Source organism: Myotis daubentonii, chromosome 1, assembly GCF_963259705.1.
Source record: "Myotis daubentonii chromosome 1, mMyoDau2.1, whole genome shotgun sequence".
NCBI classification, from domain to species: Eukaryota; Metazoa; Chordata; class Mammalia; order Chiroptera; family Vespertilionidae; genus Myotis; species Myotis daubentonii.
In genome coordinates this window covers 113,236,463-113,261,187 of record NC_081840.1, presented here as the reverse complement: position 1 = coordinate 113,261,187, position 24,725 = coordinate 113,236,463, and the positions used below count along the sequence as shown (strand labels likewise).

Sequence of the window (24,725 nt, the reverse complement as noted above, 5' to 3'; positions counted from 1 at the left end):
CTGCTACATCTGCAATCCTTTGGGGAGAGCTGGTGGTTGCCTGAGGTGCAGGAAGAAGAATGGAACAGAGCCTGGCACACAGAAATCCAGGGCTGGGCTGGGTCTGGGTCTGTATCCTCCATGATATGCAATGTGCCCTCCACACTCTCACTGAGGACTGTTTTCTTCCATCAGCAAATATTTATCAACTGCTTTTATGTGCAAGGTGTTATGTTCACCCACTGTAGAAGGTGAATGCAACATTTGTGAATGTACCTAATAGTACTCAGTCCACGGGAGATTCTAAGAAATGTTAAAACCTTTATATATACTAGTATGTCCTGCCAGGGAAGGACAGCTGCTCTACAGGGATCCAGAGTGGTTTGGGAGGCAGGATTGGAATTGTCCCGTAGATGGAGGGAGGACATTTATCTGGTCAACTGGTGTGTGTGTAGGATGGATGGGGATGGGCAGGGACTGATGGCAGGGAAACCAGCTGATGGTAATAATAATGATAATGATAATGATAATGATAATGATAATGATAATAATAACCAATTTTGAGCATCCCCAAGGTGCTAGGTATTGCACACATGACTTCTATCTTACTCAACAACCCTACAAAGAGAATACACTTAACTCATGAGGAAAGTGAAGCTTATCTGTGTTGAACAGCCCACCCAGAGTCACAGAGCTTATAATTGGCAGAACCAGCACGTGAACTCAGCACTGAATTCTTTCAAAGCCTAGACTGGGGATATAGGTGGGGATATTTATTGTGAATTTGGGATTCAAACTAGGGAAGTTATAATCAAATTGCAAATGGCAGAGATGATTGGAAGAATCAAGAACACTTGGTAACTGAGCTAAGGAGACTCAGTAAAATAATGACTGTTTCGTAGTCTTGGATATTAGATATTAGGAGAGAGGCAGTACAGTCATCAGACCCAAAGTGTCACAAGGAGGAGGAGATCTTGAGGGGTTGAGATGAGAAGGTATTGAGATGAGTTTCAGAGATGTGACCATCAAGATACTACAGAAATGCCAGATGGCCATTTTCAGTCATATTCCCTGATGCACATTCTAGACAAGCTCTGAGTATGGAAGAGCAGGAACATAGCAAAGAGAAACCATCTTATGTCGGGGAGATTCTGGAGAAAGTAGGATGAGGGATGGAGCAGAAGTAGCTGTCAGAGGAGCAGGAAGAGGAAGAATAGTATCATGGTGCTCATAGCAGAAACCAGTGGGAGAGTTGGTTCCAAGGGAGTTCTCTGACTGCCATGCATTCAGGATTAGTGCTCCAGCCTGAATTTAGGAGGCCCAGGTCAACTCACCACACATGTCCTATTAGCTTCTATTTTCCTGACCTTGCAGTTGGTGCAGGAGATAGAGAAAGACAAATCCCTGTTCTTGAAAGGCCCAGAAAACCTTCTTGATGCAGACCTGAGTTGAAATGTGACTCCTCCACTTATCCCAAGACCATTATTCTCTGTTTCCTCATCTGTAGAATGGGCATTCTCTTGCCTGCCCCTGGCAGGCTGTGCTGCTGGGCGTGGTCTCAGGAATCATAAGCGGTGGTTGAACAACATGCACACAGTGCCTGGAGCTTAGTGACACTCACTTGATTATGCTTAGAATTCTTAAAGACACATTTGAGAATGAAGGGCAGTTATGAGGGGCGGGGGGGCGGGGGTATGATTTCCTGCTAGACTTGGGGAAGCCTGCATTTCCTTGGGAATGACATCCTTTCTTCAGGGGTTTGGGCTGTTCAGTCTATCATGTCTGATTTCTGCTGCCTCATGTGGCTTTTCAGTACTAAAAAGAATCTCCTATTTCTAGAACTTCCCATACTTTTATGTTTTTTGTTGTTATTGTTTTTTGGGGACCCAGATGTTCCAACAGAGCTCCCTTTCATTTTTGGTCCCCAAGTTCATACAGAGACCAGAGCCCCCTTCTGCTGGCTGGTGCGGCCTCACTGGCCATACCATGGGAAACACACAGTGTGCTCCGTGGCAGATGGAAGGGTCCCCAGTCAGCTCTGGAGGTTAAGACAGCAGAGGATACACCATGGGCTGTGTGGACTGGCCTCTTGTCCTTTGGAGGGCCAGGGCCGCAGGATTCTGTGTTTGTCTGCCTCGGGGTCTTGCACACCTGCCTCCTGTCTGCTCCCTACAACACAGCCTCACTGGGGATGGTGGTGGGGAGGTGGGTGAGTGTATGGCTTTATGTGTGTTTGGTTCTCTTGGGAGACTTGGTACAGAGATAAGGGCTTCTGGCGGGAAACGTGTGACTTAGAAGCTGGAGGATGTGGTAGGGAAAGGAGATCAAAACGGACAGGAAAGGCTGACAAGGTGGCCCAAGGCTGGCACAGGAAGGCTGTGCTGCCCGAATGCTGCCTCCTTCCTTGGCTCCTCTTGGTGGGCAGCTCTGCCCAATTTCTTTGAGATCAGTCTCCCCTGGGCTCTCTTCAGGACACCAAAATTCTTGCATGTTAGGCTGGTAGGGCATTTGGGGCACATCTATCACCCCTTTCATCCTCTCTGCACCCCCCGCCCCCCCCCAGCTGGACAGTTGTCCTCCTTTGCTCAGGGTTGGAGAGAGATAAGTCACTGGTGTCCCAGTGTCACAAGTGTAGCTTTGGAGGGCAGTATAGGTCAGAAGGATGCTTGGATTCAGGATAAGGAGCTTGTTAACCTTGCATGGTCCATTTCCTCCCCCTGTCCAGGTATCCCTGGCACCCAAGAAGAGCAATGAGATGTGTCAGATCTAGTTAATTCTTTCAGCCATGCATGTGAGGGCACACTACCATCCACCGATATGGATGAGCCAGGTGTCTTTGCATAAAACTTCACATACGGACCAATGACTTCAAGGGCCCTGTCTCAACCATTTAATGAATCTGAGCAGCATTCCTTGTCATCCCAATTGATCAATTCCAATCTGGGTATCTTCCCAATTTAATCTCAGTAGTATCAATTTAATCAATTGGCATAAGAAGTTGCCCTATTAATAGATTCACTGGAAATCCCCTGATGTGTCATTGTATTAATGACCTTGTTTAAAAATAACCCATGTCAACATCTTCCAGCCATGCACCACGAACCAAGCAGCCTACTCAGGCTCTTCGCATGGGGGTCATGGCACATTAGGAGAGCCAAGGGAACCGCTAGGGGTCCCACATATGCACTCCCACACTCCAGTTCCCTGTAGACCATTCTTTCTGTAGCTTTGCTCCTTCTAATTTTCCCCCCCGTTTCCTCCTCTGGGAACTGGAGACTGGGTTCCTCTGCTCTGCACATGCCAGAAATGGGGTTCTACAGGGAAAATGCTGAGAGCGCCCTAGCAAGTTTGGCTCAATGGATAGAGCGTCAGCCTGCAGACTGAAGGGTCTCAGGTTCGATTTCGGTCAAGGGCACGTACCTCAGTTGCAGGCTTCTCCCCGGCTCAGGCCCTGGTCAGGTTGCTTGCAGGAGGCAACCAATCCGTGTGTTTCTCTCACATCGATATTTCTGTCTTTGCCTCTCTGTTCCACTCTTTAAAAATCAGTGAAAAAATATCTTCTGGATTAAAAAAAAGGTGAAGAAGAAGGTGCTGAGAAGTGTCTAGGATATCCCTGCTTACTCTAGAGCAGGGTCTCTTCCCCTCAGCACTGTTGAAATGTCCAGCCAGATAACGGGCGGGGGGGGGGGGGCAGGGACAGGGATGTCTGTCGCATGCATTGTAGCCTGTTAGTTGCATCCATGACCTCTGCTCACTAAATATTGGTAGCATCCCCCACCTCCTCAGCTGGGACAAGCAAAATTGTCTGCTGACATTGGCTAATGTACCTGGTGGGCAAAATTGCCCCTGGTTGAGAACCATTATTCTAGCAGCAGCAGCAGGAGGAACTGCCACTTCCATAGGGAGTTTCTGAGGCAATCCTGCTGGGGTGCCTGAGGGCATTTCCCAGAGCTCCCTCCCATTCCTGGGCCCAGCATGCTTCTCTTTCATTTCCTGTGGCTCTTCTTTCAGCCAGAAACCCCAGCACTCCTCACATTGTTCTGTTGTCCCAGACTGGCTGGTCTGCAGCTTCTAGGACACTGAGTTGATGGGGACAGGGGTGGTGGACAGAGCACGAGCAATCCTGGGCTGGTGTCTCAGCTCTGCCTCTCACTGGCTGTGTGACTTAGAGCACGCCATGTATGAGGTCAGTGCTGTGTCCTGGTGAGCTTATCATGTCATTGAGTAGTAGTATGGCCAAAGAGACCCCGAGACAGTGACAGATGGGAAACAGAGAATGGTGTGTCTGGTTATAATGCCTAGCTCTGCTCCTGAGAGCTCAAGTGGTGAAAGCCATTGTTCTGGAGGAAGGAAAGGGTTGTGTTCAAGAGTTTTTGCTGTAAGAATTTAATTAATAGTTTTTTTTATAGCTACAAAGTATGTTTTGGTAAAAGTTATAGGCCATGATCATCAAAATCTATTGTTATGATCAATAAAGTAGAAAATTGAAAGGAGATGCCGGGGGCAGGGAGCACAGAATCAGACCTCAGTGCATCTCCATTCTCAGCCACCAGCAGCAGGACGACAAGCCATGTGGGTGCACAGGCTGTGTTGTGTGCGTCCTGACGTCTCCCGAGCCCGAGACTGCCTTCCCATGGGCATCTCAGATGGCCAATATCCAGGTGATGGTGCTTGTGCTCATTTTTAATCATTTTCGTTATACCCAATTCACAGTATAAAGATTTATGTTGTGAATAAAGTGCCAGAAAACACTTTATATGGTTCAGTGCCTAATGACTCTCTATACAGAGCTCCTGTGAAGCTCAAGTGGATTACACAGCTTGGACTTGAGGTCTAAGTGGAGCCTCTGTCTTCTTTAAGCCCAGAGCAGTGGCCAGCACTCCCAAGTAGTTGTAAAGAAAGAGATGGAGGGCTCCGTGGAGAAGAAGCAAGGGCGAGAAGGATGGAGGCTGTCTAAGTGGTGCCTCTGCTCTCCGAAGAATGTGGTCCAGTTAGCATCTCAATTCTAACAGATTAGTGGCTCCCCTCTGGATAAAATGAGGATGCTGCTGATCTCACAGGCTTGGGGTGTGGATCCAATGACTTATGCATGCCCTAATGTAGTCTTCTTACTATTAAACACACCAGGCCTCAAGCCCCAAGCAGCTCAGAAATCTGAAGGTGCCTCTAGTTTCCCCAAAGCAGCCTGGCCAGAATGTGGCCGAGTAGGCTTTCCTTCGCTGCTGCGCTTCCAGCGGCACCTCTGGTCTCCCATGTAATTGACTGTGAGCATTGGAAATAGTTGTGGTTTTTAATACAGTGATATTTCCTCTTCAGGGACTTTAGCCCCTAGTCTAGTTTCAGCAACTGCTAGCTTGGTCCCAAGACGTGGTTCTTGTTTCTTCCTTGTCTAATGGAAAGAGTGTTTGCAATCACACAGGGTTTTTAATGGGCTGTAAGCTGTTGGCTCTGAGAGGGATTCTTGGTTCAGAGCCAGGGAGACGTTAAATGTTTGGGGAAGCCCAGGAGTGCTGCAGCGAGAGGCCCCTTCTCTGCCATACAGTGACCCGGGTCCACATGGGCAGGTAGGTGTTCCTGTGCACCTGACAGGCAGGAGGAGCTCACCGCCATGGATGGGCACTGCCGAGTGCTGTGAATATCTGGGGCAGAAATTTCAGATTGAGACAGACTGTTAAGAGGGACCTTTTTGATCATTCCAGAAATAGTGGGGAGCTGGGGGGAGGAAGCTCCCAAATTGTTTGCCACTGGTGGTCTAGACCTTAGAGATCTTGAGATGGAAATAACTTCCAGAGATCTTCTCTTTCAGGCAAGACCACGCCTATGCCATCCCAGAACAACGAGCCTGTTCTATTTTTAGCTGCTCTGGGAAGGAGACTTTGTAACCACCCTGGAAACAGAGTTGGTTTTTAATGATGTCTGTGCTTTTGCCTTCTCACCCAAACCCCTTTAGCTGAGGCCTGTTGACATCTCTCTGTAGAAACACCCTTTGTGACCTTGAAGATCATTGTTCAGAGTGGTCATCCCTCAGATACCTTATTCTCTGTTAATTAGCACTTCTGGGTGGCAGCCAGTACAGTTCAGGGCTTCCCATTGTCTCCCCCCAAATGTTGTGTCAGCAAAAGAGTGTGAACATGTGTACACACGCACACACATGCACACACTTATGTACACATCCAGCCTTTGGGGTAGCCCAAAGTGGCCTACTGAAGGCTCGGTTTCCTTGAGGTTTATTATTTTTTTTCTTATTTGACATCTATTATTTTTTAAAACATTCATGGAAACGTGACATTCTGTCCCAAAACATGACTGATTATTTTCATTTTTGTACAATATTTTAACTTATTTAACATTAGGACAAAACTCCCATGCACGCACCTATTTTTAAATCCTTTAGGAATTGATAGTTGGGAAGATGCCACATTTTCTTCTGGGATGTCTGGGGTCCCTCAGTGCACTTCTAATAACCTCATTGAGAGAAGCCTGGGTGGCGGGCATCTTGGCTCCTAAAGCAGGTAGATATGAGTTTGAATTTTGACTATATCACGTCCTAACAGCCTAACCTTAGGCAGTTTATATCACCTTCTCAGTTATAACAGCAGGCTATTTCCTACCTGGTAGGGTTTGTTCATTCACCAACCATAAAGCACCTACCATGTGCCAGGTTCTGTTATAGGAGCTAGGACTGATGGGGGGGACTTATAATCTGATATAGCACCTGAATTAATCTGAAAAATAATCATATTATTTTAAATCTTAGAAAACATATATTTATGTGAATAGGGGATTAAATTTTTCTTAAGTTTCCTTTTCAAGGCCTGTGCAAAGCGATTGAGAAGGTGACTCAGCTGTGAATCCAGCAAGCAGGGTCAGACCGAACCACCAGGAGTCAAAACATCATCTCATCACTTGATGACTACTAGTAAACAAGTAAACAAATACAAGCATTTCAGACTGTAATAACCACTATGAAGAAAATGGAACAGACAGGGCAAAGTGACAGTGACAGTATATGTGTGCATGTGGGTGTGCGCGTGCCTGTGTGTGTGTGTGTGTGTGTGTGTGTGTGTGTGTGTGTGTAGGCGTGTGGTCAGAGAAGTTTCTTTGAGGTGATATTTAAATTAAGGTCGGATTGATAAGGGGGAGTCAACTTTGAAGATTAAGTCAAGTAATTTAGTCGTGAAGTGCCTGGCACATGGTAGAGGGGCTTAGTACACATTATTTGTCTCTCTTCAAGAATAAAAGAAATGCAACTTAAACACAGGGAAATCGATTATAAGTCATCAGATATGATGGGAAGGGTCTCAAGACAGAAACCAGGGACGTTAGGTAGACTTTGGAAATGATACCGTTAAAATGTTTGCAGCCCAGATTATTGCCTCTCTCCTGGGGGCGGCTACGCGGGTGCTTTTGAGAAAGCAGAGGGTCTTTCTGGTCATGTTTGTACCTGGGCCCCTGATCACCGGCACCTTTTTCTTTGTTGTCGAGGCCTAGGTTTTCTACTTACCTATTGCCATGACCTGCCCTCGCGGAGCATGTAAATACAGGGATGGGCAAAAGTACGTTAATCATAATAATAGGTGATACAATAACTAATAAATAATAATACAAGAATAAACTCTGTGTTTTGCATACTCATGGTGTAACACTATTTTTGCCCACCACTATAATATCTTCACCTCCTCAATCAAATAATATCAAGTTTGAGTTGTAACCTTTTACATATATGGGAAGAACGGATATAATTATTATCTCCTTCAAGAAGCATTGTATTGTACATTTCCTAAAAATTGTCAGTTCCTTTTTAAAAGTATTGTCTTTTACATACTAGTAACCAAACCCTAAACTGACAATTGTATAGGATGTTATGGTCTGCGAAGCCCTTTGGTAGCAGTATTCTTGAGCATTAAGCACGCTGGGGTTAGAGAGGAGAGTCAGAGGTTTGGAGTCAGCGTGACCTGGGGGAAAATCCTGGCTCAGAGCCACATCTGCGATTAAAAAAAAAATTAAAACAGTGTTTTGTAAACTGAGGACCTATAGGTCCCTGGAATCTTGGGTATATGCTTGGTGGTCTGCAACTTAAATTATTTTTAGTTTAGAATTTTCAGTTTGATAACCTAAAAATATTAATATAAGTCTATTCTAGATAATCTGAGATAGTTTATTAACTGAATACCTCCATGCTAGAGAGAGAAGATTTTTAAATGTTTGAATCCATAAAAGGGTGGAGATATTGAGATACCATGCAGGGTACTAATCTCCCAAGACCCTCACCTGTGGAGATCACGCCATGTCCACCTTCAGCTGTACTGCTAGGTTCTGTCTTCTGAGACCCAACTCACACTAGTTCATTAGCAACAAGTACAGTGATAAATACTAGTGTGTTGCTTTTTTCATTAAGCATCATTTAAAACTTTTCAGCCTTATAGATTGGCCCTCCAATGTAATGGATTGGTGGTTTAAAACAAGTTCATTTTTCGAAAGGAAAAAATAACAACTAAAATGATGGTTCATTGTGCTCAAATTCAAAGAATGTAATCAATAAGTGAAACTTCAAAGTCTTACATACCTCCTATAGGCACACCCAACAATGTCTACTTAGTTCCATCATCTATGCATCACATGAAATTAATATTGTTAATTTGAATTTTGTTCTTTTCAGTTTTATATTCATGCCATTTTTAAATTAGCATGAGAAATGTATACCTGGTTTTTTCACAACTTGGGGTATGGGACACATAAAAACAGAAGTTAAAATGAAATGTGGTGAAGTGTGCTAAAAATGCTGTGGTTGCCTAAAGGACAGAGCAACTATCCTTGCCTGGGGAGCTGGGGTTGTCTACACAGAAGGTGTAACATTCAGTAGATCTTAAAGGACGAGCAAGAAGTAAGCTGGGGGTGAGGGAGGTCCTTCAAGGCCAGTGACATGGGTTGTCTGAGGCACAGAGTGATGTAAAGGCTTGGCATGGTTGAGTGAGAGGTTAAAAACAGGGAAGTGCCAACAGGGGAGGCTGTGGGGGTAGCTAGAAGTCACAGAGTGAAGGGCCTAGTGAACCAGGCTGGTGGACTGAGTTTAGTCTTGGAGGCAAAGGGTGCTCAGCGAGGTTAATAAACATGGGGCTTGGATGATGTGATTTTTAAGAATGTAATTCTGGAAGTGGGGAGATGGATAGAGACCAGGTAAGAGCAAATGGGAATGAGGCCTTGATCCAACCACAGGCTAGGAGGATGGAGGAAAAGGGAAAGTGTGCAGAGATCTTTCTAAGGTAAAACTGGTGTAATTTGCATGCAGTTGGAGGAGCGGATTCAGGGGTGGGGCCACTCTGGATGAATCGGAAAATGGAGAGTTCAGAAGATGGAGCGGGTATTCGGGTGCTGGTTAGGCGACATAATGGGTATGGAAAGCCCATGCACCATCCTGGTGGTAGTTGTTGATGTCTAGTTGGCTATTGGGAATGTAAGCCTGGTGCTCGGGAGAGAGCTGGGGCCACCTGTGAATAAGGGGGAGACCAACAGGAAGGTCATTGCCACAGAACAGTTTGGATAAGATGAGGAGCACCGGAATACAGTCCCAACATCCGGGGAGCAGATAAAGGAGCAGCCAGCAGGTAGCAGAGGAGAAGACAGCTCGAAGTTTAGGAGGAAACCAGGACAATATAGCGTCCTAGAGTGAAGGAGAGAGAAAGTTTCAACAAGCCAGAGATAGTCACGGGATGAAACACCCTGTGGATTACTTTGAAGAGACGGGAGAGCTGTCATTTGGATTGTCAGTCTCTCGTCCTTTAGGCACATATGGCAAGGAACACAGGAGAGGCCTCAGAGATCACCATCCCAGTGGCTGAATAGCCACGGCATGCGCTTTGAGAGAGAAGAGTTGTTTGACATTTCACCAATGAATGGGCAGAAACCAAGCCGTTGGTGCATTTGTCATTCATTCGTCCATGTGCTCATTCAATCATCCATCAAATATTTCCTGAAGGCCTGTCAGGTGACAGACTCTGTATTAGGTGCTGTTAGTGAGATTAGATCGAACAAGAAGATAAGTAAGACATAATCCCTGCCTTGGGGAGCTCACAGTGTTGTTGGAGAGCTGGTTGTATGCACAGATAACTACAGTGCCGGTGGTAGGTGCTTTGGAAAGGGATGTGTGCAGTGGCTCTGGAGCTTGGGGGAGAGACCATCTGACTTGGATGGGAAAGGTCTTCAGAGGTGAGTAGAAGTTCATAGGCAGGGTAGGGGAGAAGGGAGGGAGCATTGGAGCTAAGAGAGCAGCATGGTGAAGGCCGGAGAGGAGAAAGGGCAAGGCCTATATCATGCATGGTGTGAGCCTCAGGATGGCAGGGACAGCAATGGTAGAATTGAAGCTGAAAGGAAGGGTGAGGCCAGATTATGAAAGGCTTAGAATGCCATGGCAAAGACTAGTTTGGATCTTATCTGTTGGACAGTGAGAACTCAAGAGACATTGGTAAGCAAGAGAGTAACACAGTAGAGCTAGATTTCAAGAAAATAGCCTGGCGAGGTCTGAGTGAGCAAGGAAAATAGTGAGGGAATCCAGGTAGAGCCCTATCTCAAACCATGTGCAGCCTTATTTATTTAGCAAAGTATTTATAGAACACCTACTGTGTGCTCTGCTCCATGCTGTATGCTGCCACCTTCCAGGGACAGGCTTTTGAAGCACCTATTTTTCAGGAGCCTGCTGGATCCAGCTGCTTCCCAAGGACTGCTAGATGCAGATGGCCCAGTTACCAGGCAGGATTCTCTGTTGGAAGGTTGCTGTTCCCCAAGTTAACCTCAGAGTCCAGAAGCCGGCACTCTTTATTGTGTGAATTAGTCATTATTTTGACTGCCCTTGGGTTGCAGATAGGCAAATGCTGTTGAGAGCACAAGGCCAAATGGACTAGTCCTCGAACAAAAGAACATGCCTGGGCACTGCTCACAGAGACATCTGCTTCTGTTTCCTGAGTGACTGTGCGGCAGCACAGGGCGGACTCGGTACCCACGCACATGCTCTGAGTTATTTTCTAGTTATAACCCAGGACGGTTTCCATGTGGCTGGTGATGAAAGAGTCAGGTCAATTTCAGAAGTGGGAGTGTTTCCGATTATGCAGATCACATCCAAATATTTACCTCATTCCATCATTTTGGCTGGGCCCTGCCTCTGAATATTGTGGCCAGGCACCCTGGCCTCCTTTGCACTGCATCCAGGGAAGATATTCTGCACTTAAAGCCTGCTCCGTGGGCAGTGGGCAGCCCTGGGCACAACCTGTGGGATTGCCTCTTTCTGTTGTGGCTCTAGAAGAGAATCAATACCGGGCAAGGAATGTAAACTCTCTTCCAGGAAAAATCAGAGCCTATTAGCACTGGAAGGGACCCCAACCCTCATCAAGCCCAACCGGCTCATGTTACTGATACGGAAACTGAAGTCCAGAGCCACAGACTGACTTGCCCCAAATATATGGAGTGAGCAGAGTAGACTTGGGACTGGAACACAGGGCCCAGTCCAGGCTTTCCCATGAGTCTTCCCCTCCCTCTTCTTTCATATCCACAGTTCCTGTTCCTGCTATGAAAGTACATTACAAATGGAGTCTGCTTAGCATGGATCTCAGGTTAGTCAGGCATCATTCCACCAATGTTTTTCTGTCTCATATGATAAATTCCAATTTGACCTCAAATTTGAATGGAAGAAATAAAAGGGATAGGTCAAAAAGCAGGGGACTTGAGGGTAATGAAATAATGTGGCTAAGCACTTCGGGGTTAAGCAAATAGCAGTGATTGGTGGAGCTCCAAAACCTGGAGGTTTAGGTCAGCCGAGTGCTTTCCTCTTTCAGCCTCGCCTAGAAGCATCCAGGAGCCAGGGATTCTCAAACCAGAGGATGAATTCAAATCACTGGGGAAGCTCATTTAAAATGCTTACTACTGGGCCCCACCCCAGAGGATCTTATTCACTAGGTATGATCCAGGGGCCAGGAATCTGCACGTCTGAGGTGGATGTAGGTTGATTGTTTTGCAGGTACCCTGTGGGTCAAACATGGAGAAACAACACAAGACGAGGAATAGAAGGACAAGGGTATGTCTGTGTTGTTCTCCAGTGTTTGGGTCAGAGTTTATACTCAATACCATATATATGGGTAAATATGGTACAGTTTGACATATGAGATCATTCACTGTAAGGATTCACCAACTGGAAAGACAAAGATAGTGAGAGAAAGCCTCAGGGCCCTACACAAAGAGCTGGAATTTGCAGGGCAACCAAATCCCCACCTGCTGAGCTTTCAGATGGTTGCAAGTCAGTGTTTTTTTCCCTCTGTCTGGCTCCTGCTGTAGCTATGACTTGATTTTCACATTTATCTATCTCTCCCTGGGCCTCCACTCAGTCCCCCTTTGTTATGGTTTTGTGCAAATGAAGCCTTTCAGCTGTGCCTGGAATGCACTTGTAGAACTCATTCATATATAAATTACTGTGTGTGGGATTCAGAGTCAGTGGTCCAGGCTGAGAGTGTTGTGCTCATCTCCCTTGCGAGGTTCTTAACATTTTTTTTTAGCTGCTGGCATTGCTGAGAGGTAAGATTTGGAACCTTTGCAGCGTGTTATGTCAGAATCAAGAGAGTTTATTGAGATGTTAGCTTGAATTCGTGTGTTGGAGAAAACCATCGTGGTGGTCCTTAATTTAAAACTGGTTTGAGGTTGGAGCTTCTTTATCAATCTGTGCCTCCTCCCCCTGCTCCTGTGCAGGGTCCCAGGTCACAAATGTCCTGGCTGAGCTGCCAGCTGCAGGCTCCTGCTTGTGTTTGCTCTCAGCTGTCCAAAGCTTTGCTCTCTGGGCTCAAACTCCAAGGTGTATTTTTGTAATGTTTGCTTTAAGGTGGTGACTTGGTTATGTGGCTAAAACCAAACCTACTTTTTCCAGTCTCTCCTAGAATGAGACTTTAGAATTTCAGACTTTGCATATTACTCGTTTTCTATGAAAAACAGATGGTGGGTTTAATTTTGTAGAAAGAAAATTAGAAACCAGTGAAATCTTACATGATGTTACATTAAGACCGAAACCAAATACATTGAAAACATTTAGAGCTGTTCCTAGTTATGGCTTTACTGGTGGCGATGAGAAATGCCTGGGCTTTCTGTGACAAGGACTACCAATTCTTGGTTTACTCCCTGCCTCGCATACTCCACAATCTGTTCTGAATCTTCCTCTATTTAATCTATTTATTTTTATTTATTGAGCGAGCAATATTGTAACCATGACTGAACTTTTTAAATTACAAGGAAACTTACCCCATGTTTAGCTTCAGTAACAGATTGTGTGTTTTCATTTTTCCATGTTCCCTTCCAGGCTTTATCCATGTTCCTACAGAATCTTTACATTATCATAATCATGATATAGTTACAAGTTTGAATTTGGCATTTTTCACTTAATATTGTATTATAAGACTATTTCCATATTGTTCTGTATTATTCATGATTATGATATTTCATTGAGTTATTAAGCCCTCATTTATTAAGCCCATTCTTCTATTACAATCAAATATGTCCCCCTTAAAAATCTTATCTATAGCATAAAAGGTCTGTGGTTGTGACGCTGTAATGGCATCACGACCAAATGAGCAGCAGCTCTCGTGGTGGGCAGGGCGGGGTGCTGGCTGGCGTCACAGGGCGCCGGCAGCGCCCCTGGAGCGTGTGAGGTGTTGCGGGATGGCGGACATGGCCCTGATTGTTGTTTCTCTTGCTCTTTTCTGAGGTCACTTTCTGTCTGTCCCTGTGGAACTCTTTTCTGGTTATGCTGAATGTGGTCAACTACTGTCTCCATACGGATCCTCCAGCCCTGGATTCCCTTAATCCAGAGGCTCTGGCAGGTCTAGACTTTCTTTGATCATCCCAATCACTGTTTTCTCCCCTCCAAGTCCTGTGCCAAGGGTAGACCCGGCTTATTTCACATTGTCTTGGTTACTATACTTTATATATTACTAGAGGCCCAGTGCACGAATTTGTGCACGGGTGGGGTCCCTTGGCCTAGCCGACCATTGGGGCGATCAGGGCCATCTTGCCCAGTTCCCATTAGGGCTCCGGTTGGCTGTGGGAGTGCACTAACCGCCAGGGGGCAGCTTCTGCGTTGAGCGTCTTCCCCCTGGTGGTCAGTGCGTATCATAGCGACCGTCGTTCGGTTAACCAGTTGTGATGGTCGCTTGGGCTTTTATATAGAGAGATGATATTTGCAATCATTTAGGTATGATTTAGGGTTCTTTATTATAAGCAACAAACACTAAGAGAACTAATGGGGAATTTAGTGGAACAAGCCTAGGAGGCAGGTGGGCATTGAGGCAATACCAGAGAGTAAGAGGGCTGGTCTCAAAGCATAAACAGTTGGGTCAGAGGAGTTACTGCTAGGGTAAAGGACTCAACGCCTTCTGTGGACTCTTGGTCACTTTACTGGAGATTCAAATTCCAGGGAGGGAGTGTTCAATTGACCCACATTGCCTACCTTGGCTTCAGCTGACAGGGCCCCTGAATACCTTCCCACCACACTTCATCCAGTGTGGAGGGGTGATTCCTAAAGGACCCAGGGAAAGGAGAATGATTGCCAGGCTGCCCTACACACAACCTTCCCATCCATATGCATCTACACAAACATCCCTGCCTAACATTCACTTCCATACACCAATCCCAAACTGTTGTAGTTACAGCAGCCAACTCCAGACCTGTGGAGGCTTTCACTTCCCCCTCTAGTTCTGGCACAGCCTCTTCTTTTGCATGGCCCAAGTTGAGTTAAAGAGGGATGTGACTCTACCTGATTCTCCTACATCTCTGCATGCCTTCCTTTTCTCCTGCTCCGTGGCTTATGCCCTGTAGTACTATTTAGAGAGGCAGCATAATATCAAGCAGTAGTTTTTATATGAGGAAGGGAATAACAGAAGGTTTGGAAGATTTTATCCAAAACATATGTGTGTCCCTTAACCCCACCTTAGCTTCACTCTAGGCAGGACCTAGCATAACCTCTGGGGAAAGGAGCATGATATGGTGTGTGTACTTTAATCCCATCAAAAGCTTCTGTTTTGATTCTGTTACCTTACCCCTATGCCCACCCTGCCCCTATTTTTTAAAATCTCCGGTGGAATGGAAAGAACCATTCTGGTTCTCGGATTACATATTTACATATTACATATTACACTGCTGATTACATATTTAAAACTTTTGACTCGTGATGTAAGTTCTCCCATTGAAGGGATGAAGTGGAGGTCTGCAGTGCTCCTGCTGATGACTGGTAGTGGGTGTGATGCTTTACTACATTCATTTAATCTACCTGACAACACCATCATATTTGCATTATTTTACCTCTTCTATGTATTTTCAAAGCCCATGCTTCATCCACTAGGACATTCTATACCTCAATGAATACATCTGCAAAATGGAAATAAAAATCTTTGAAGTGAATCTTGTATTAGATATTGGGCTTGTATTATAGCAGTTCAGGCAGATAAAGGGTATTATTGCTACTTCTACACCTTTTCTTTCTGTAATTCTCCCGTTTGTCCCCACTGATCTCAGAGGCAGTTCTTATCTTTGTTATAGAAGGCTGAAGCCATCCAGTGTCATCTTCATCATCCACTCCTTTCTTTACAGTGTATCTCTTTCCATAATACAAGATCTCTTTTGTTTGTTTGTTTGTTTATTTATTTATTTTTATCATTTAAATAATTTTATCCTTATTTTTTTTAGTGCCCAGCAGTCTATGTGTGAAACCATTTAAAAATAACCATTCAAGTTGTAGTGACCATCTGTTCACATATGAACAGTATAGAATCTTTTTTTTTTTTTTAATCCTCACCCAAGGATATTTTTTCAGTTGATTTTTAGAGAGTGGAAGAGAGAGGGAAAGACAAAGAGAAATATCGATGGGAGAGAAACACATCAATTGGTTGCCTCCTGTATGCACCCTGACCAGGGCCTGGGGCCAGGGAGGAGCCTGCAACTGAGGTAAGTGCCCTTGACCAGAATTGAGCCCAGGACCGTTTGGTCTGTAGGTCAGCACTCTATCCACTGAGCCAAGCTAGCTAGGGCTGAACAGTATAGAATCTTAATTACCCCAAAGGTCAATCCAAATATTATCGGAAAGCTCCAAAGGGGAAGTCCTGTGTGCTCATGAACTGTTACGAATTTTACTAACTCTGTGACTCATCCTCTTTAAGTCTCAGTTTTTCATCTGTAAAGGGAAGAGGATGATAGCTTTTTCACATGGCTATTTTGAGGATTAAATTAGGTAATACGTATAAAGTAATTAGCCTTTAGCTTGGCCCCTATTCTGTACTAAATGATGGTAGTTACTAGTATCATTTGTTAAATATGTGCTGGTAGGCCTGGCCTGCCAGCTGCTCCAAGCTGTTGAGGTGACTTTTAGGGGCAACCAGCCAGTTATACAAAGGTGGTGGTGGGTGGGTGAGGAGGCCACACTACATTCTGGTTTTTCATTCATGCTGCCCAGTTTAGTGGTAAAAGATTTTCTAATTGGGCTCTTTTCATTGCTGGTTCAGAGAATTGCTCATATTGGGTTGAATCGTGAATCATTTGAAGCAATGAATCATGAAATTGCATTTTTGTAGATTAAGAATAGTCAGATATCAGCAATTGTTTGTTTATGTTTCAGCCTAATGCTTAAAGAGAGATATATGCAGATAGGTTTATTCTCTATATGCTTTTTGTCACTAATTAATATATTATGGAGAGCTGTCCACTTTAATGGATATGTCATAGAAGGCTGAAGCCATCCAGTGTCTAACAGATAAATTGTATTCCATTGTTTGGACAGATTAGATTTCACTGAACCAAGCTCCTAGTTTGTTTTCAGATATTTTTGTTTTATTCTTTAAAAAAGGATGCCGTAAAAGTCTATATACACAACTTACACAGCTTAATGCACTAGTTTTGAGTATCTGTAGAGTGAACTACTAGAAGTAGAGCTGCTGGCCTAACGGTGGGAAGGAAGGGGAGAGTGAGAGGGGGGAGGTAAGAGATCAACCATAACCAAAGGACACAGATAGTAGGGGGGCTGGGACATATGCGGGGGTGGGGGGAGGAGTGGCCTGGGAGGGGTCAATGGGGGAAAAAGGAGACATGTAATATTTTCAACAATAAATAATTTAAATAAAATAAAATAAAATTTGGTTAGCTATTTCAAAGTTCCCTCCAACCAAGTTGCTCCAATTTAGATTCCCAATAGCAGTGAACATTCTTGCCATAGAAATCTTGTAAACTTTATAATCTTTACCAATCTAATGGCTATAAACTGGAATTCTGTTGTTTTATTTTGCATTAACTTGATGATACATGTTGAACAGTTTCCATGTATTATAAATATTTCCCCATCACATTAGTCAGCTTGGACTATAATAAAATACCACAGACTGGGTGGCTAAACAACAGGAATTTGTTTCTCACAGCTCTGGAGGTTAGGAAGTCTCAGATCAGGGTGCTGGCAGATGTGTTTGCCTGGTGAGGGCTCTGTTCCTGGTTTGCAAACAACTGGCCTCCTGCTATGTCCTCAATGGCAGAGAGGCAGAGAGCTCTGGCCTTTCTTTTTTTTCTAATAAGCACACTAATCCCATCATGAGGGTTCCACTCACATGACATTATCTAAATCTGACCTCTCTAAGGTCGCATCTCCAAATACCACCACAATGGGGGTTAGGACTTCAATATATGAATTTTGAGGGGTCATAAACTTTCAGTCCGTAACAACTGTAAACTACCCAATCATGTCCATCATCCCTAGTTGCACTGGGTTGTTCGTGTTTTTCTTACTAATTGGTTAGACTTCTTTGTAAATGAGGAACATCAGTATTTTGGGTGTTTTTTAGAAGCACCTCAGGTTTTCTGCTCCAGTCTTTGCAAGTAGTGTGTTGGGGAAGGGGCACCATGCTGGCAGGTTACAGGCTCTGACTTTGGATTGTTTGTTTTTGTACTTTACCATGACTTTTTCTTTGGTTTTGTTGTTTGTGATTGACTAACAGAGGTCCTGTTAGTCCTAATTTTAGGAATATTACGTCACAGAACACTTGGAAGTTTACTCATTTTGCCTCACAGAAAACTCTTTGACTGTTATTTGGAAGGTGGGAAGGAGTGGAAGGAGGATGGAGGTTCTTTCTCTTTCTCTGCATTTAACCCGTTCTGCTTTTTCTGCACCCTTTCCCTATGTTTCTGGCTACATACTATAAAAACACAATTCTGGAGAATGTGGTTAGATTCACACCATGGGGACTGAGATGGAATTTCAAGTCACTCACCATAATTCAACTATGTATATATTAGAGAATTCTTATGAATAGAATAGAATGGAATGTGGTTTTGTATTTTCTTTTCCCAGGGACCCAGCCCAACTGCGCTACAGGAAAGTAAATTAAGGATGGGATTAGTTCTAGGAAGCAGATTTTTAGTATAGCTGCACATTTAATCTAAAATTATAGATAGTGCCTTAGAGATATGTTAGTGAGAAATCAGGACTTGGTGATAAGTGAAATCCCCAAATGTCTCAGAAACATACTTCTGCCTTCATTTATTTATCCTTCTACTGGAACTATACAAGTGGATTTATTTCTACTCACCTTGCCCTTCTGTTTTTACTAACATCAGCAGGGAGGGGACATGCAATGGGGGAAAAACAAGAGTACTGGAGTGGAGTCGGGATACCTCAATTTAGTCCTGTCTGTGCCCCTCATTAGCCTGAACCATGGGCAAGTCACATAACTCTGGGGGCCTCATCTTTTCTCTGTAAGAGAGACAAAATAACTCCAACCTCAGGGTGGCTGAGGGGCCGTGCCATAGAACCCAGCCTTATGCATGTGAGCTGTTTGTGCAGTGCTGGACACAGAAAAGGTGCTCTGCAAATGTCTGTCCACTTTCCTCTCTTGTCTCAGACGTACTAACACACTGTATCGGTTTCCTAGGGTTGTCCTAGCAAATTACTACAAACCTGATGGCTTAAAATGGTAGAAATGTATTTCTGGAGGTCAGAAGGTCAGAATCCAGGTGCCCAGAGGCCACTTGCACGCTCTACTAGGAGTGGCTCTCTCCTTGCTTCATTCAGCTCCTGCTGGCTCCGGCCTTTCTGCTTGTGGCTACATCACTTCAGTCTCTGCCTTGGTGGTTACATGGCCTCTTCCTCTGTCTTTGTCTTATAAGGACATTTGTCATTGGATGTGGGTCCCACCGGGAAAAATCCAGGAAGATTTCATTTCAAGGTCTGTAACTTAATTACATCTACAGTGACCCTTTTCCATTAATGGCACATTCACAAGTTCTGGGTCAGGGCATGGACATACTTTTGGGGAGGGTCACCATTTAACCCACTACCCACACTTTAGGGGTTCCTTTATATGTCAAGACTGTGGCCTGATAGGCATTTTTATAACCACCTCAGTGAATCTACAATCATTTTGATATTAATAAATCAGGACATGTAAGGGAAGAGAAGAAAGAACAAAAGCTTGTTTGTTTTGTGTTCATAAGCAGGCAAAAGGTCTTCTCTCCGGGCCCCCCGTTTAGCAGTGAGGAGTTGAGCACGTCATTCCTGTGCTCATCCCCATCTGGCGCTCACATTGCTCACATGTGGGTGGCAAGGAGCTGCAGCCTCCCTGTCACGGGACCCTCTGTCATGCCCTTGCTCTGACCCCATCTTTAATGGCCCCACCTCGGTTCTCTGAACAGGGCTCCTGTAGCTTGGCTGTTTGATATCCAGCTCTAGGCTTCACTCTCTGGTTAGACTCTTGTTTGCTCTCTGGGTTCCCCCTCTCATTCATCCTGCCTTGTTGCTCCCTCAACCTTCAGGAATCCAATTTAAGCTTAAAAGGTCATCTCGGAACCACTCTGTGTACTGGAATGTAGTTGACAGAAAGTAGCCCCATTTAAACCCGCCCCATGGCTTCAGGCTGACTGAGTGCCTGGGGGCAAGACCTCTACCCAAGAGCGAGTCCTTGCTTTTAGCAATATGGTTCCGCTACAGCAGTGGTGGCATTTACTGAGCACTTAGGTCTCCTCATGCTTCCTCACAGTCATCCTCGGAAGTAATCTTGGCTCCATCTCTCATTCCCCGTGGTGGGAAGGAATTCCACACAAAGGGGAAGGCAATCCCTGGACCTTCTCACTGCTCAGGGCACCAAGGGACAGAGGAAGAGTGCAAGTGTGACAGGTCTTTGAGCTCTTGGGCCAAACAAAGCTGCCAAAAACCAACAACTTAATAAACAAAAAAAGGCTCAGGCAATCTGGAGATACTTTTGCACTTTATATGTGAGCCTGAGGGCCATTGAAAATCCCACCTTCTAAGGAAAGTCACGGTGGTGCTCATTGAAAGGAAGGACATTTCAAGAGAAGGATCTGGAAGCACAAGAGCGCTGTCTGCTGGGGAGACAGCAGGGCTGCTGGAGCTCCAGGTACAGGGAGCTAGGTAGCCTTAGATCCCAGCTCTGCTAAATTGACATGTCTGGGGCAGGTCGCACCTCTGAAAGGTGGGAGTGGTGGTGACCAGAGCTGCTGTGGGGTGGCGATTGCATGTGTCACTGGCACTGAGTGGGCATGCAGCCCCACCTCTGTGGCTTTCTCATTGCTCCCACCCACGCCCCCCTGTCACCCAACCAGCCTCCCCCAATCTCCTATTAGCTGCTTAGAGCTTTCCTGCTGCTGGGTCCAGGCCATTTGTGTGGACCTGGGTGCTTTTCTCTTTGTCCTCAGGGCCTCGCTCAGTGCTGGTGCCCCGCTGGTGCTCAGAGCAGCCTGCACAGCGCAGGGAGGCTGCACCTCCTTTAGCACCAGGCGTGCTGGGCCGGGTAGGCCTCTGCAATGGCAAGTGAATGGGAAGGTGGAATCAACCCTTGGATAGAACTTTAAGTTTCTGACACTTCCCCCCTCCCCGGATTCACCACGGAAGCAGGAAAGACTGTTGTAATGGTGCATACAAATATGCATTTAGTGCCAAGCTCTCTGCTGTGCACATGGTTGACCTGACCTAAATCTCCTTATGGCCTGACCCAGGTTCAGGGGAACGCCTGAGGGGAGAACCTCAGTGAGAGGAGCGGGCGCCAAACTGAGCGCTCCAAGGCTGGGGCACCCAAAGCAAGGGCTGCGTTAGGACTTCCGTGAGCCCGAGCACTTGTGCCTTGGTGTGTTGCTTCCTCCATAGAAATATTCAAAATTATATTTTATGAGTGCGCCGGTATAGAGACAAATACAATCCAGGCGGGATTCTATAATTTTGTTCTTTAGATTTTAACACAGGCTCTGTACCTACTGGTGCCTAATAGGCAAACCTTTCAGGTGACCCCAGCCTCTGAGGGCCGAGCAGGAGCGGTGTGTCCGTCCCTAACCAGCCTCTGTCTCCGCAGGTCCCTCAGCGGATGGCGGCGGAGGGCGCCCCCGAGGACGGCGGCGGCGTCCCCGGCGTGTGGGGCGCCTGGGGCCCCTGGTCCGCGTGCTCGCGCAGCTGCAGCGGCGGCGTGATGGAGCAGACGCGGCCCTGCCTGCCCGGACCCCACCGCGCGCGCGGCCCGAGGCCCCGAGCCCCCGCGCAGGCCTTCGCGGGCCGCGTGGTGTCGGCTGTGCGCACTTCAGTGCCGCTGCACCGGAGCCGAGAGGAGCCTCGCGCCCCCGCCGGCTTCAACGCCAGCCGCCAGGGCCCGGCGCTCCGGGGCGGCCGGCACCCGCAGACGCGGGTCCGCGAACCCACCGCGGAGAGAAGGTACGCGCCCTCCAGGCTCCTGCCCGCCCTGCGCTGCCCTGGCCCTGACTCTTCCCCGCCCGCCCGACGTGCTGCACGCGGCTCTGCACCACAGATTGCTTGGTTAATGCATTGCTTCTGCCGGGTGGGGAGGAATTCTTGGCTCCACAATCTCCTTTCATCCTTTGATTTATTTTGCAGCTTTTTAAAGCTTTGAGGCCACTCCCACCCCACTCTGTGGTTCTGAATAGTCTTCAAAGTGAAGCTAATTCTTAGAAGCCCTTAGGCATCCACCTTAGGGAGGCCCTGTGGAGGGTAAAGAGGGAGTGGGTGCTGGGAGACCTCCCTCCAGTGCAGCGGGCCTGGTGCAGGAGGAAAGGGAGACCCCGGCCGCAGGCTGTGTGGGTTTGAGCTGAGGACAAGGTGCTTTTAACCCAAGGTGCCTTTTAAGTTCATATGAGCTTCAAATCCTTAGACACGTTGAATGTCTGGAGTGTTACCTGCTCTCAGGTTGTAGGTTTCAGGATTCTATGAACTTTTCTAGAAAGTTACTCCAGTGTATTTTGCGTGAACACACAACTTTGAGGCTGTGTCTAATTGAGGACCTAGATGTTGTCTAGAGACTTAATAAAATATAAACTCTAGACACAGTATCATGGCATTAAAATAGTTGTATAGCCCTAAGGAGCCTCCCTGGCTAGGCCAGCATAAATATGCCAAACTAGGCAGTGCCCATGGCAAAGGTAGGAGTATAGGGGCTGAGAAGAGCTTGTCAGTGAATTGATCAAACAATATTTGCAGATTACGGCATTCATTCAACAGTATTTGTTGGGTGCCCTAGGCTCATAGTAGAATCTGAGAGGATATTCATACAAAAGCATTAACAACAACAAACAAACATTTACAGGAAAAATAAAAAGTGTTAGATATAATCTCTGTGTTTAAGAAAGGTATAATTTAGAAGTCAAGCCAAGTTAATGCCCATCCTAGGCAGGGCCTGAGCCTGTTAGGTGAGTAGTCTAGCCTCTCTTATCAGTTGCAATTCAGACTTCAGCACGGATGGCCACCCGTTCCCACTGTGGCTAGATGGTTCGTGAGAGTCCTTCCTCAGCCCAGTGCTGTAGGCTGTCCCTGCCACTGACTGGATGTGGAGAGGAGATACAACCTACCCAGCCTCCCTGCCACATGCTTTTGACCTGGTCAGGAGAGGACCATTTCACAGGGACGATGCTTTAGCTGAATTCTGAGGAATAAACCACGTTTGGGCTGATAGAAGAGAGAAGAAGAGAGCCGAGAGTTTCAAGGCTTGGCCTGGCCTGTCAGTGGGAGAGTAAAGAGAGGGACCAGCTGGAAGAGAATGTTTCCTTCTCTCTCTTCCTGTGTAGAAACCTGAAGACCCTCCAACATCACTCGACACTCAGAGGGTCTGCCACTACTGAAGGCTGAGGGCTTATCATGTGTTAGCTCCTTTCATTCCAGACACACCTCATAGTAACATAGCTCCCCAGTCCCTTATATGAAATACTTATGGTCAGTGCATTTTAGAATGCAGAACTGTTCAGATTTTAGAAAGGTAATTCACGGCATATTTCACACTTGAATGACATTCCTTCTCTGGTGTGGGGCAGCATCCCATAATTAAACACATTTTTACGTCTGCAGTGAAGCATATGGATTTCACATCACGTAGGGTAAAAGAGACCATGCCTGTTAAGGTCAGGTTGGCTGCCCCAATGAGTTTTGACACCAAACTGATAAAAACATTAAAAGAAAAAGAAAGACGAAAACTCAGTTTTCAAAACTCTTGCTTTCAGGATTGCAGATTTATAATAGCTGAGGTTTGTTGAATGCCTGTCCTATGTCAGGCACTGTTCCTGTCGCTTTACACTGACAACCCTATGAAATGGCCGCTAATATCCTTATTTTAGAGGTGAGGCAATGGAGGCCCAGAGAAGTGGGGTAACTTGTCCAAGGCCTCACAGCTAGTATGCGCAGAGTTAGGATTCAAACCCGGGGAGCCATGGCTATCAGGACCTGATGAAGTAGATGTTACACATAAGGAATCGAGGTTCTAAGATATTAAATGACTAGTCAGAGTCCTAAATGAAGCCACAGAAAAGCTGAGATTTGAAGGTGCTGCTGACTCCCAGATCCCTAGAGTACTCAGGAACTTCTCTTCCAGCCATTGTGGTTGAGAACCTAGAAAAGCTGCCCAGGGAACAGGCTCTAGTTGGCTGCCGGCCTGGGCTGCAGGCTTTCCGGCCCATGCGTTTGGCAGCAGGAAAGTTTTCTCTTCTAACTTATTGACAAGGGGCCAGTTACTGTTTACTATGAAGTTCCTACAAGTTTTTATCATGCTCTTGTAATTTGACAGTTTCAGATGAAATAATCCAAATATTAGCCTGGGAGGCCTGTGCTGCTGAAAAATGTCACGCTCTTCCCGGCTGATGAAAATCGCATTTGCTTATGTTTATCAGTGATTAGGAACTTGCATAGCATATATGACCCCAGAAGAAACGTCAGTGTGTTCTCTGGATGGCTGTCTGCCTCATTCTCTGTTTCAGGTTTGAGGTTTGAGGTGGAGGCTATTAGGGCTTAGATGTTTAAGACACTGTTAGGTTGTTATGCTAGGCAACTGAAAACTTAATTGGAGCCACATAACAAATAAAACAAAACTATTCAACCTTCTAACAAATATTTATTAAGCATCTACTATGTTGTAAGGCTCTGGGACACAAAGGTATAATAAAAACAGGGCTGGAGGCATCAGGCTCTTACCGACAGGCTAGAGCAGCTGCTGGCAAACTTTCTTTTTTTTTTTTAAGGTATAAGAATTCTTTGTGCAAAATCAGTCTTAGACGGAGGTTCAATTTGTAACAGACAAAAGCTGAGCTGCTCTGTTTGAAGTTTTAGAGACATCACTATAAAAACCTGGGGACTAGCTCTCGCCGGTTTGGTTCAGTGGATCGAGCGTCGGCCTGTGGACTGAAGGGTCCTGGGTTTGATTCCGGTCAAGGGCACGTACCTTGGTTGCAGGCTCCTGGCTCTGGAT

The 24,725-nt window shown here is 45.9% G+C and overlaps 1 protein-coding gene across 1 annotated transcript in view; it reads left to right on the top strand.

Annotated features, from left to right (window-relative positions):
• The window catches only part of THSD4 (thrombospondin type 1 domain containing 4), a 590,633-nt gene that overhangs the window by 59,310 nt on the left and 506,598 nt on the right, over positions 1–24,725 (top strand). The window contains exon 4 of the mRNA XM_059658415.1: positions 21,342–21,694. Coding sequence (XP_059514398.1) covers positions 21,342–21,694 — 353 coding nt within the window. The remainder of the gene's footprint in view (positions 1–21,341; positions 21,695–24,725) is intronic.